Source organism: Hemisphaericaspora subhashii (assembly GCF_019202705.1).
Source record: "Hemisphaericaspora subhashii strain CBS 10753 chromosome Unknown scaffold1, whole genome shotgun sequence".
Taxonomy (NCBI): Eukaryota; Fungi; Ascomycota; class Pichiomycetes; order Serinales; family Debaryomycetaceae; genus Hemisphaericaspora; species Hemisphaericaspora subhashii.
The window spans coordinates 16,830-30,733 of record NW_026057214.1 but is presented as its reverse complement, the minus strand read 5'-3'; the positions used below and the strand labels follow the sequence as shown (position 1 = coordinate 30,733).

Below are 13,904 nucleotides of genomic sequence, written 5' to 3'. Positions count from 1 at the left end.
ATCCATTTATATAAACCAAAAAAAAAAATATTTCAAAACCTCATCTCACAAAATAATATCTACAAATTTACATTCAAAGAATTATACGCACAATTTAATTTATAAGATCTCTAATATACAAACATCTAAAGTTAATTAACAACACCTCTATAACTCACCAGCCCATTCAGCAGGCATGACTCTATACACCACAACCTCACCCCCCGTCAAATCACCCAAAACATACTCCCCATCCATAACCTTCCTAACCCCATTTACATTCTGTTCCAACACCAAGACCTTCTCCCCATCTCTGCCCACAACCACACTAGTATGATCAGGCGCACCTACAGTCTGAGTCCTCCTCAAAGCGGGATTATAAAACAGACAAGACTTAAACTGAATAATATCACCTCTTCTCACTTCATCCAACTGTCCTCTTCCATCTATATTCTCAATGCCATTTCCATTATTTTTGAGCTGCAAGATAGGATATCCGTGATGTGTATAGCTCAGCACGAAAGCATGCTTCCCACATCCCTTTTCCAAGGCCTCTTTGGCAAGATCCCAACATTCCCCTCTGCCAACGGTTTGTCCATAATTATGTTGGGCCCAAGAGGCGACATATTCATCAAATCGATTATTATTCTCAATAAGTTCTTCCTGAGTTGGGATTCGACTTGTGATTGGAGATGGAACATATTTGGATATGGAGGTTTGGACGTTAACTATATCATTAGTGTTCCATGTGAATGTATATGAGATGATTGAAAGGTCTTTGAGTCTGGCGGTGACGGTTCTTGAATGAGAAGTTCCTCGCATCGAATAACTGGTGTTGTAATTGAGTCCTCGGAGGGACTTTGGTAATTCTAACGAACCGGATGTGTTGGCATACCATGCTGTATGAAGTTCTAAATCAAGCTGTGGTGGACCAGTAGGTTGTATTGGTTGTGGTTGTGGTGGAGGTGGGACCGCGACAGCAGCACGGGTATAACTCCTCGGAGGTGGTGGAGGCGGCGATGGCGACTTTGAAATTGCAGGACTGATAGCTCTCGCAGGAGGTGGTTTTGGAACAGTATGATGATAAGCCGGAACTGTAGGTTTTGGCTTAACTTCGGGACTGGACACTTCTTGTGGCGATTCCAGTTTGACTTTCCTTCTACTAAGAATATTATTCAACTCATCAGAAACATCGCTCTGCTGAGTCGTAGCAACAATACTTGGTTTCTTCATTGGCTTGGTCGGTTTGGTATCACCAGTAGTCACCTTCTTCATCGGCTTAGGAGGCGGTGCTTTCTTATGTGAAACTTCAACCTTTTCTTCTTCCTTTTCAGGAGTGGCTGAATATCTTGGTGGTGCTGGAGGGAACGCATTTAAATTCAACCCCATATTTGCAGCTGCGACTGGACTTGGCGAATGACTAGTATTTTCAACTTGTAATTTCTTTGGCTTTGGTGGTTTAGCCTTCACCACAGGTGGAGAAACTGATTCATGTCTGTCAGATAATACTGCCACTGCTGGGGATACAGTCTTATCTGGACGTGGATGTCCTCCTGGGGCATCATTAGGACCACGATATATGCTTGGAGGTGGGGCAAATTTGATCGAATCAACTGTTGGAGCACTTGATCTGGCCGGTTGAGGAGGTCGTGCTGCTGCTACTCGAACTGCCGGATTTGGTGAAACTGATTGCAGTGAAGTAGTTGTAGTAGTATCAGTTCTACTTAAAGTTGGTGGTTTGGAACTTGCATCCCTATCTCTACGAACTGGTGGTGGGATAAATTGAGTTGGATCCGGTGCTGGTTTTGGTATATGGTGAGGTTCTTGAAATACTGGTTGTTGTGGCTCTACTGCTTGTTCATATTGCGCTACTGGTTGAACTGGTTGACTGACAGGTGGAGTATGGTACGGATTATCATAACTAACTGCAGGAGGTGTAGGCTGGACTTGAGCTGGTAATTGGCCACTAGGATTACGGACTGGAGGAACAGGTGGAACTGATCTTTGAGGAAGCGGAGCAGCAGTTTGTACTGGTGTTTGTCCATATTGCTGTTGAACTGGTTGCCCATTTTGTTGTGGTTGTTGAACCGGCTGTCCATATTGTACTGGTTGTTGTGGTTGAGGTTGTTGAACCGTTTGTCCATATTGTACTGGTTGAGGTTGTTGAACCGGTTGTCCATATTGCTGTTGTTGAGGCTGTCCGTATTGTTGCAGTTGCTGGGCTGGCTGTCCATATTGCTGTTGCACTGGTTGCTGTACCTGCTGTACCTGCTGTTGCTGCTGTTGATCCACTGGTGGTTGATTAGGATGCACAACCAGAATATACTTCTGACTGATCTGCAGACCAATCTGTTGAGTTGCCTGCTTTGCCACTGAATCCGCCAATTTCTGACTAAATTGCAGTTGAAACGACTGTGGCTGTCCTTCTACTCCAGGTTGTTGCTGTTGAATAGCTGGTTGAGGTTGTTGTACTGGTTGTTGTTGTTGATTTGGGTGGGCGATTTGATTATATTTCTGACTGATTTGCAGACCGATTTGTTGAGTTGCTTGCTGTGCCACTGAATTAGCCAACTGTTGAGAAAATCGATCTTGAAATGATTGTGGTGGTTGGGGTTGTGCTGCTGGTTCTTGCATACCAACAGCTGGGACTGGTGGGGATGGTCTTTGATAGTTTGGTTGCGCTTGTTGTTGTTGAAACCCAGGCAGTGGCAGTTGATATGCTGGCTGTTGAGGTTGCTGAGGTGGCTGATATACTGGCTGTTGAGGTTGCTGAGGTGGCTGATATACTGGCTGTTGAGGTTGCTGAGGTGGCTGATATACTGGCTGTTGAGGTTGCTGAGGTGGCTGATATACTGGCTGTTGAGGTTGCTGAGGTGGCTGATATACTGGCTGTTGAGGTTGTTCAGGTTGTTGATAAGCCTGTTGAGGTTGCTGATATGCAGGTTGTTGAGGCTGCTGATACGTAGGCTGTTGAAGTTGCTGATATGCAGGTTGTTGCGGCTGCTGATACGTAGGCTGTTGAGGTTGTCCATAGCCTGGTTGAGGTTGTTCATATCCCGGTTGTTGGAGTTGTTGTTGTTGTTGTTGGGTACCATCATAAGCTGGTGGAGTAGGTTGTTGTTGTTGTTGCTGAAATTGTTGTTGTTGTTGTTGTTGTTGTTGTTGTTGTTGTTGTTGTTGTTGTTGATATTGTGGCACGGCACCAGAAGGGGCAACGTACTGCAAAGCTTCTCCTACTTTAAGTGCGGGGACATTTCTCTTTGGTGGTGGAGGTAAAGAGCGTAACTGATCACTTGGGGGCAACTGCATCTGACTAGGTGGTTGTAGTGGTTGCATTGGTTGTGGTGTATTGTCTACTGGTTGAGATTGTTGTTGAGTTGATGGATCAACGTATTCTACACCTTTACGTTTAGCATCATGTTTTTTGTATGTGTTTACACCTGCTTTTCCAATTGATTTTGCACCATGGCCAATTGATTTACCTGCTGACTTGAACTTATCTTTATTGTTATCCCAAAATGACATTCTACCCTCTTTGGCTTTATTACAATTAGATAGACGAAGAAGAAGAAGAATAATTGTGATTGATTTAAATTATGTGTCAAATTATAAATTTATTTTTTCTGTCCGTAAATTGACGAAATCCCAATTAGGAAATCATGGGTAACACATGGTAGCACCACCGTAGTGTTATGCAATGAATAATACTAATAAATAACTAAATATACTTCCAAATGCTAAACCAACACTCAAAAAGACAACCGAAAACCCACCAGCGGCTTCCTTTTCATCATCATTATCACAATACTCTCCAATAATCATAAAACTAGAAGTACATAATTGTCCATTTGACAAGCCAAATAAGAATTGCAAAGTAATATACCATAAATCAGAATTAATTAATGCTCTTGCATTCTTGGGATGGACGTTACATGTAAGAAACAATGGAATGAATATTAATCTTGATATTGAATATACTATTAATACTTTTGGGTCTTTAATTAACATTTTTAGGGTTGGATATCCACATAATATTCTACCTAATAAATCCCCCATATTCCATACTAAATAAATAAATGGAATAAAGATGCTTTTGTGGAATAATTTGAAATTAGAATTAGTATGAGTTGATTCAACTGTAGCTGCAAATACTGGGAATATTAATGTGATTGAAAATGTTAAAAAGATTGTCATTACAATATAATTTAATTTTGACCATAATAATGCAAATGAAACGTATTTCTTTTGTTTATGAATTGGTTCAATATATTCATCATCATCAATACTTTCACTTTCTTCAGCCTCAGCCTGAGCACTTCCCTCTTCCATTAATCTATTTAAAGTTTCATATGCAATTTCATTTTTATGATAAGAAGTCCAATATAATAACAATATTGAACAAATTGAAACCAAACTTGCGGTAATATAATATGCAAAGACACCAAAATTCTTTTCAATATATTCTTGAGGAGTAACTGTTTTATCACCTAATGTTAATACTGAAATAATTAATGCAGTAGCAGGTAATACTCCAGCAACGGCTTGTCCAACCATAACTGCATTAGCATAAATCCCACCCATAACATTAACAATAGCCATAGTACCATTCTGAGCTAAGCAAGTAGCCATAGCGGATAATAATACCATAAACATTAATATTGTGAAAAACGCCGTATCATTCATCTTGATAAACCAATCAGAAATACATGAAAATGCCATTATAAGGAAAATACCAATTGTTATAGATAATCCCGTATTTACTCTATAATTATAATTAACATTACTTTGAGTTTGTGATAAATAGAAATTATAAACCATTGAAGTAATTGTAGATACTGACATCATTGTTGAACTATATACTTTTATTAATGATGGCGTATTTAAAAATCTTTCCGCATAATATTCTGATGCTGATAAGAAACAATTCCAAGGCCATAATAATGCAATACCAATCATTGTGAATGTGAAGTACTTGAGTTGGGATAATTTGAATGTGACGAGATTACCTAGTTTGAATATAATTGGATCATGTCCTGAATGATGGTGATGGTGGTGATGATGATGACCTGGTCGATCATCATCATCTTGTGCTGTAGTATGATTATTGTCGGTTGACTTGTGATTAATAGTCATGTCCTCTAATGGGATATCTATATCTTGTTGTGTTTCTTGTGACACTGTGTCTATTTATCTATCTATTTATATACGAGGGTTGCCAAGGGTATATAATATGTTCAATAGAAGCAATCAGTGATGTTAGATTGTTAATGGGTACACTACCCTACTACGAGAGATTGACGCGTCGTCATCACCGGAGCAAATGAAATAACGAGGGTAGTGTAATTGTGGATAAAAATCAGTTGATCATTAGCCAAGCACATAGTATACTACAAGTAGCAATTTCATATGTATTCAGACATAGTTAATACGTTTTAAGAATAATAAGACAATATTTATCAGCCAATGGTTTTGCAGGATTATATTTATTAATTCCAACAATTGATTTTTTGGTAGTTAATTACTATCTCCATATTCATTTTGCATGTTGGTCCTTCTTACTAAAGATGAATTGACTCGCCGGGTGGTTTCCTGGTTCCTCTGGACTGGAATAGACATACACCCATACGAGAAGCATTGGAGATTACCTACTATATTGAATTTATTTAGCTAGAATTATGGACTAATTGTATGATTGATGCTGGCAAATAGTATTACGGAAAAATAACTTGTTTTGTGAAAATAATAAGTAGCCATATGAAACTTGTACCAAATTATGATTTGTATATCGTTCTTTAAACTTCGTTATTAGAATGTATTCACCAATCAATCAACTTTCTTCAAATCAGTAATTTCATTACATTAATTAAATATTTTTTACTTAGACATTAAAAAATATTTTATTATTTATGCACCCTATTGAAATGTTTTCGTCTAAAATTGTGGCTGAAAATTTAACAATAACGGGAAAGAAAGAAACAAATTGAAAAATAACCTTCACTTAATTTTTGTTTTCAAATTGTTTCATAATCAACATTTTTACAAATCAATCGAGTCCCCATTTCGAAATACATATATTATACAATATGGTTAAAGAATATGGACAACCACAATCAAAGAAACGAAGGATTAGTAGTAAACTATTTAATCTTCCCTCAGAAGTAATTGATCGTATAATTTACTATTTACCTGATGATTGTTTGGAAAATTGTATTGACTTACCACTCATAGGAAATTATGCTCTAAATAGACTTTATGCATATATTGAGATTATCTCTTCATATACACTGTGTTGGGAGGATATGGGCCCAAAAGGTTACGAATCGTTTTCAAGTTTGAAAAGGTACCAGTCACTACCAAGCTTCCTTTTTCAAGTTAACAACTGTTCATATAAGGCATGGCGAGTCAATGATTTTGTCCAATTTACAAAATCAAGAACTGAATTTAGACCTAAGGTTGTTCATTTTGTCCTGGTGGAACAGTTGGGTTGGCTTTATAAACGTTATCCTCACTTGTTAAATCAATTACCACGGATTGATCTTTCATTCGGACTAACTATTCAAAGAGTTTGCGACATCCCAAAAGAATATGTCAGGAAGATTTTGGACAATAAAATCACTGATGATTTCCTTGTTAACCTTATCAAGCAAGGTTGGGGTGAAAATGTCAAAGTGCTTGAATTACTGGGGCCCAGTTTGGAGAATCTCCCCAGTTTGTTTCCAAACTTGCAAAGATTAAGATTTGTGCGTATAGACTTATCCGAGAGCCCGTTGCCTCCTTTACCATTAAGTTTAGAGTTTTTGCAACTATTTACTGATGATTTCGACAAATTGGATGTTTCCTATCTAGAAAATTTGAAAGAAATTGTTTTTGACTGTTTCAATCCCTTGAATAGATTGGACAGGTTCAAATTTCCTCTTGGAATCGAACGAGTACGTATGATGGGTTCAATCGGTGATGATTTTAAAATAAACATTGAAAGCTTGGATAGTATAGAACAATACACTAATCTAAAAGAGTTCCGGATCGAACATGGTGAGCTATGTGAAAAGACCAAGATCTTTTCAAAGAGAACGAACTTCCCTGATAACTTACAAAACCTTGAAATAACTTTCTTTCATCTTTGCACCAACGCGGAACCTTGGGAGCCACTTGGAACTGTGCGTGGCAATTTGAGTCTTCCTAACAACCTACGGGCTCTCCTACTTAGAACTTTTCAAATTCACTATACTCCTAAGCTTTTGATATTTCCCGAATCATTAAGGGCATTGTCAATTGTAAATGAACGGACTGGAATGGAGAAAATTTGGCAGCGGAAAGGCTACGCGAAAGAAGATTGGTCGGTTACAAGATTTCCTTCTTCTCTTGTTGAATTGCACCTATTGCTTGATACAATAGACGGAATCACATTCCCCAAATCGTTACAAAAAATGACTTTAAAGAATAGGGTTTCTCTTAAATCGGTGAATTTCCTTGAACTTGGAAATTTAGTTCAACTTAAACTTGATTGGTCAGACACAGAAGAACTTGTATGTATATTTCCATCAACTTTGAAGATTTTCGAAGTAAACCAATATTGGAAGCTTAAAAAAAGTCAAGATTGACGCACCAAATTTGAAACTGGTGCAATTTTCAGAATCTTACTTTGAAAGCTTGGATAATTCTTGTTTTCTGCTTCCTGCTTCTGTTGAGGTGCTTTCTATTTCTGGCCCTCGTTACCGACACGATTCTGGTGGTTCCTTAAGTATAGCTGCAAATGCATTCCCTCCACTAATTAAGGAATTATATTTAAAACGGTGCAAGGTTACATCTGATACTTTTGAGGAACTTCATTTAAGAGCTTATAAGAACCTTGAGGCTTTGGATTTACTGAATAACAAAATCTCACGATTAGAGAACAATATATTTCCATTGTCCTTACAATATTTACGTCTTGATGAGAATCCGATTTCCGCAGTTTCCACTCCAAATGTGTTTTCAGAACTAAAAAACTTGCGTAAGTTAATAATGTCAGGCACGTTAGGTTTGGTACGCCAGTCGAGAGATCTTCCAAAACCAAACAGCCTGGTTTCTAGACAGAAGGACATCGCGAATTATCTCCAGTCAGACCAGGCGAACATGTTAAATTTCCCATCATCTTTGATTAGCTTGAATCTCTCTAATAACCATCTACAAAAGGGAGTAGCTCTGAAGCTCGGCCTTCTGAACTGTTGTCAACTACAGGAAGTCTGCTTAGGTGGAAATCGAGAAATGACAGATATACAAATTATTGTGGACCAGCTCAAATCGTCGAGCCCAAACATGGTTGAGCTATTCTTGGATCGTGAGCTTCAAGAGTACATTAATGAAGGAGAAGTTAGTTTCTTGAATTTTTCATAAAGCAGAAACAGGTGGTGTAACTCCCTTTGTTTAGATTTACTCCAATTAGATTATTGTATTATATGAGCTTTCCAATATTACTTTAAATATTTTTTTAAACAAAATTATTTTTTATGCAGAACGATTTAATTTTTTTTTTTTTGACAATTCCAATTTTGGTCAAAGTTGCAACTACAATAAGACCCCAATGCAATATACCCTTCATTACCCTCAACATGCCACTCTTTTATAAACAAGAATTACGGATTTATGCTTGGTCGGTTTTTGCGTTCACCAAGGTGTAAAGCTGTCCTGATGAGAGGGGTGGTTTTAAAAGGGTTCTATGTCATGAAAATGACAATCCATAAATTATACAGAAAGTAATTATTTCTTGGGAAAGAATGTAATACATCTGCTTGCTTTGGTCCTCATCAGAGAAACCTTTGGCAATGGGCAGAATTGTTTTGAAAATTCCGGTTTCACAAAGTTTGAACTTATCCATTTGAGTCTGTTTTTCTAAGCCATTAGTTGATTTGTTAAATGTATTTTCTCTAAATAATATTTTTTTTGGCTGCAAATGCACACTAGAGTTACTTCTATTTTAAATTCATGTTTACTACATTGACTACGTATTATATTCGAAGTGCAAATTCAATGAGTTCTTTGTTTAACTTCTTATTTGAAATGTTACGTTCAAAATGTTTGAATAGTTGTGGTATTTGTGCGGGTCTAGCTAAACAAGTCCAAATAATATGCAATGGCCTGACGAGATAAGCATAAAACGCAAATCCTGATCCCAAATATGTGTTTATTCAACCGATTGATATTTCAGGATGTAATAGACCGTTTTGATACTCTTCAATTTGAGATATTTCCACTGAGATCAAGGAATTCTGATATATTTATTACCCCAAGAAGAATGAACAACACGATATTTCGTATTTCGAATCCACAAAGTTTTTAAAGAGGACATCCCTTTGAATTTGTGCTTTATCTTCTTTACTTTCCGCCACAGCCATCTATTCCGACCCAAACTATCCAAAGTCAAATAAGTTATTGGATAGCGGAGTATGTGATCGAAGTCCCCTCGGGTATGTCACCAAGGTAATGAAGTTCTATGAGAGAATAATTTGACAAATTGCGTATTGTACCATGCATTTTGAGCAACGTGACTGATACTAACCATGAAATGCACCAGTCCAACGCACCTGGTGCGCCTCGAGGTTCAACGATTTCAAGCGCAGAACCTCAAAAATCTCAGAAAAGTCAATATATTCCCGATTATAAACTATCTCATGCGTCGATAAACGAATCTTTTTCTGGACACTGAACCTCTCCAGCAATTTAATGGAAAGGGATTCCAACAGACTAAGTGTAGGCACCCAATTATTTAAAAAGTCGTGGCCAACTGAACCCATGCGGAGACTTTTAATTAGATGGGGTTCAGTGAAACCATACACTGGGTAAGGAATCATTGCCAAGTCAAGGAAGCCGAATTCCTTCCACCAAACACCAACTCCCATCAGTGAAGAACGGTTGAAAAGATTTAATTTCTTGACAAGCTTCAAGTCAAAAACCTCACTAATAGCTATATGACACCTCTTAAGCTGGAAAAAACAAATTTCGAAACCAATCAAAAGAGTTAACACTCATATGTCCGAGTACTAGTCTTTTCATAAACTTAGTTTTATGTTTCTTAAACTCTAATAATTCCATAAATTTTTCCTTTGGAATTTTCCTATAGTTTGCCCAGGGTGTTCCTATAGCTACGTCATTGATGGGAGTAGAAACGAAAATGGAATGCCATAAATGTTTTCCAGCAAGAAGATTAAATCGCCTACATACCGTATTGATCTGAAGTAGTTCTTCTGTTTCCAAATACTCGAGGACTCTGTCAAGTAGTCCATCAGGAAATTTGAGAAGATGTATACTGCGTTTTAATTTTCTCGAATACCAAACCATCACTGTTGGTACAATTTTCAAAATCCTCACCATAATTATCAAAAACACGAGATTGTTAATATAACTAGCTTCGATGAGAAGCAACTGTAGTTTGCCAATTTTATTTATTCCGTTGAAAGAAATTGCTATGAGAGCTTGGTTTGATTTCACAAAGCCAGTTCCAGCTCGATAATATGAGGATACGAATTTCCAATTATTGAGATTAATAGTTGGCATTACAAACTTCTTGTTCTAACGGGATTCCGCCTCCTTCAAGAAATTTGGAAATTTTGGCTATACCTACCATTATTGCTTCTGAATATTTAAGGAGATGGGAGAATCCCCGCAAAGATTATAAGCAAAAGTATTATAAAGCTATATTACTAAAGTTACATATTTTGAGGTTGGAATCAAAATATTCCTCTGAGAAGAAACACCTTATCAACTTTCTATGTGAGATTTGATGCGTAACAATCACTACCTTAACTGATTAGACTAAAGATAAATGAACGCACACAAACAATATTGAAATTCGAGACCAGAAACACTACAAATAAGTTAAGATGTTTGATTAATATAATTCACTGGAATAATCAATATTATAAAACCTTGTTCACTTGTTGTATTAATTACATTCGTTAACTATATAAGACTATACATCGGTCAATTCTATGGACGTTGTCCACTTTTGTCTTTTTGTTCAATTTAGTATTCAGATGGATGTAACCTGAACTTTGTTACCAGGTCCTATTTCCCTCTTTATGAAGTATTTTACTTCAGTATATGCATTCTTGTGGGCTAGACGTAGAGGGGAAGGATAAAGCGCTGAAACAAAGCTCGTTGTTTTTACTCAGCTCATCTACGAACTTGGTGCCTATATTTAGGTTTATGTACTTACTGATCTTTAATCCATATGTTTATATTAAAGTTGTTCACATTCCGAATCTCACCTCTACAATCGGTGAAGCATGGAATGATAGGAAATCTTCTTTCAAAACACAATCGTCAAGCGAGCTATTCAACATCAAGTCAACCATGTCTGGGCAAGTAGACTTAATTACATCCACAATCTCTTGAATATCCTCAATGTCTACGTTCCCAACCAAACACAACTCTTGCAATTGAGTACATGACAGCAAGATTAAATGACCTACTGCACCCTTTTGTAAACCATTCTCTGCGAGATTCAAGCTAATCAACGATGATGGGAACTTCAACTCATTTGTTTGTAAATAGTTGTTGATGTTGGTACGTGAGATATTTAATTCACGTAAGCGTGTAAGATCCGAGAATATACTTGAATTGGAGAACGTGGAAACTGGATTTTTATCAAGACGTAGCCATTCTAATGACGGCGGAAGAGTATTGCTTCCCAATCGCGAAATCCTGTTCTCCAGCAAATCTAACTTGACAAGATTCTGATAGTCTTGTAATTGAAGGTTATCTAATAAATCGGAAGTTAAACTGCATTTCTGTAAACATAGTTGCTTCAACATTCTTGGCAATGAGTTGGCTGCCGTGCTTTTAAGGCCCGAGTTATTTAATGAAAGTCGTTCAACAGAATCTGGTAACCGAAAGTTGCGTCTATCTAGAGACGCAAATCCAGTTTCGTTTAATAAAACCAGCTTTAAATTTGGTGCGTCAATGTGTATTGTATGGAGGGATTTAGACGAAGACAAATCCAATGTTTTTAAAGTGAAAGGCAATTTATAAACGAAGTCCTCCATACCTACGTATGAATAAATAAGTTGAACTAAATTCTCCAAATTAAAAAAGTCAATGTAACTACTTGGACGAATTGAAGATAGATTCAACGAACGCAACGATTTGGGAAGCGCAAGTCCTTCTGTTGTTGTAACGTGAAGATTTAGCTGGACAAGAGAATCTGGAAACAATACATCATGCCAATCATATGGTTCCGCCCATCCATCAATCATTTCATTATAAAGAGATAATATCTCTAAGGAAGGCGGAAAGAACAATTCTTCAGGATGGTAAAATCCATTATTAGTGTAAAGTTGAAGAACTTTTAAATTATCTGGAAGCTTCAAGTTATCACCCAAATCGACTAAAGGAAGTGGATGGTTACCTGAGTAGCGCTCCACTGCTATATCAAGCTTTTGTAGGTTGGGTGGGAAGTGAGCGTTATGAGAGAACACCTTCTGTCCGTCGACGGGAAAGCGAACCCGGAACTCTTTCAAATTGGGGTACCTTTCCACACCATCCAAATTTAATAACCGTGGAGTCAACTCTGGGTAACTCTCGCATGAGACAAGAACCCTTTCAATACCCGGGGGAAACTTGAACCTTCTCAATGTATCCAAGCAGAAGTCAGTTTCGACGATAATTTCTTTTAAATATGCCAAATATGAAAAATTCCATCCATTCCTTGCTATCGTTCTCCGTGATAGGCCGCGTATTTGTAAAAACTCTAACATGGGTGGGAAACGAGGCATTCCCTCCGGTACGTACCATATCCGAGCACCCAAGCATAACCTTTTCAACCTAGGAAACAAGCGGTAAAGTTGGCCGATTGTGGGATCCATCCCGCCGGACATGTCGCCACCGAAGTAAAGTTCTTCAAGATTCTCAGTCCAGCGCTTACCAATGCCTCTTGGAACCCCTCTAGAACACATACACGAAATCCTGGAAAAGACATTCTTATTTATGAATTCTTCTGGAATATTAAAAACCCGATAGATATTGTATTGCAGATTAAAGAAGGTGTCTCCTGTAAATATGAAACGATCTTCAAATGAAATATCTATGTGTGGTAAACGTTTCAAGATGGTGGGATACCGTTCATGCATCCAAACAAATCTGTTCAATGTCATAAAATGAACAACCTTGGGTTGAAATCTGGGATAGGTTTTACTCAATTGAACAAATTCATTTACACTTAATTGTCTATAGTAGGTATTTCCACTACCTCCATCTTCATTAGGATGAATAAGGAAGTTTGGTAAGTTTGAGGTGTATGTTTTTCTTATCGACATAGTCTGATACTTGTTTGGTTCAACAGAATCATTCGCCATATACGGTGATTCTAAAGGATAAGTGTTAGCAACTAAAGGGAGGATTTCGATATATCGATAAAATCTATTTGCTGCATATTCTCCAATAAAGGGAATGTCGAGGTAAGTTTCCAAATATCCATCTGGTATAAAGAAGATTATAATATCTATGACGTCTTTAGGAAGATGAAAAATTTCAAGACGCGTTCTTCGTTTCTTCAACTGTCTTTGGTCAGATTGGTGAGGTTGTTCATCAACTATTTTGCCTCTAAATCTTTTATTAAGATCTTTTACTCTTTTTGAAATTTGCATGAATTAAGTCCTATTAGTAGCAGATACGGATGATTCTTACAGAACGTGTTTTCCATATTGACTATAGGTCCGACCAATTGCCTATAATTTTATTAATTCTCTCTGCAGTTCACCTTCGCAGCCGGGTAATGTGGTGAAAATCTTTTTTGTTGAGGCTCCCTTGTCTAATTGTTCTCGATTATTTTCTACAATTTCTATTGTTGTTGAACACGAAATAGTTGGAACAGCCCATCAATCGGGACGGCAATACACACGATTTACTGACTATATTTTAACTACAAGAATTCAATCACCAAATGCCAC

General features: G+C 37.4%; 4 protein-coding genes across 4 annotated transcripts; 1 reads left to right on the top strand and 3 right to left on the bottom strand. All coding sequences in view use genetic code 12, as the record gives it.

The window, feature by feature from the left end:
• Positions 1-147: 147 nt before the first annotated feature.
• MUC1 (Muc1p) lies at positions 148-3,504 on the bottom strand (the record flags this gene model as incomplete). The annotated part of the gene is made up of 1 exon (XM_049404809.1): positions 148-3,504. One exon carries the CDS (start codon positions 3,502-3,504, stop codon positions 148-150), a length of 3,357 nt encoding a protein of 1,118 aa, XP_049265359.1.
• Positions 3,505-3,669: 165 nt separating this feature from the next.
• On the bottom strand, positions 3,670-5,112 carry J8A68_001182 (nucleoside transmembrane transporter; the record flags this gene model as incomplete). The annotated part of the gene is made up of 1 exon (XM_049404808.1): positions 3,670-5,112. The coding sequence occupies one exon, from the start codon at positions 5,110-5,112 to the stop codon at positions 3,670-3,672; it is 1,443 nt and encodes a 480-aa protein (XP_049265358.1).
• Positions 5,113-6,062: 950 nt separating this feature from the next.
• J8A68_001181 (FLRT2) lies at positions 6,063-8,355 on the top strand (the record flags this gene model as incomplete). The annotated part of the gene is made up of 2 exons (XM_049404807.1): positions 6,063-7,505; positions 7,576-8,355. The coding sequence occupies 2 exons, from the start codon at positions 6,063-6,065 to the stop codon at positions 8,353-8,355; spliced, it is 2,223 nt and encodes a 740-aa protein (XP_049265357.1).
• Positions 8,356-11,207: 2,852 nt separating this feature from the next.
• On the bottom strand, positions 11,208-13,601 carry J8A68_001180 (uncharacterized protein; the record flags this gene model as incomplete). The annotated part of the gene is made up of 1 exon (XM_049404806.1): positions 11,208-13,601. The coding sequence occupies one exon, from the start codon at positions 13,599-13,601 to the stop codon at positions 11,208-11,210; it is 2,394 nt and encodes a 797-aa protein (XP_049265356.1).
• Positions 13,602-13,904: the final 303 nt, after the last annotated feature.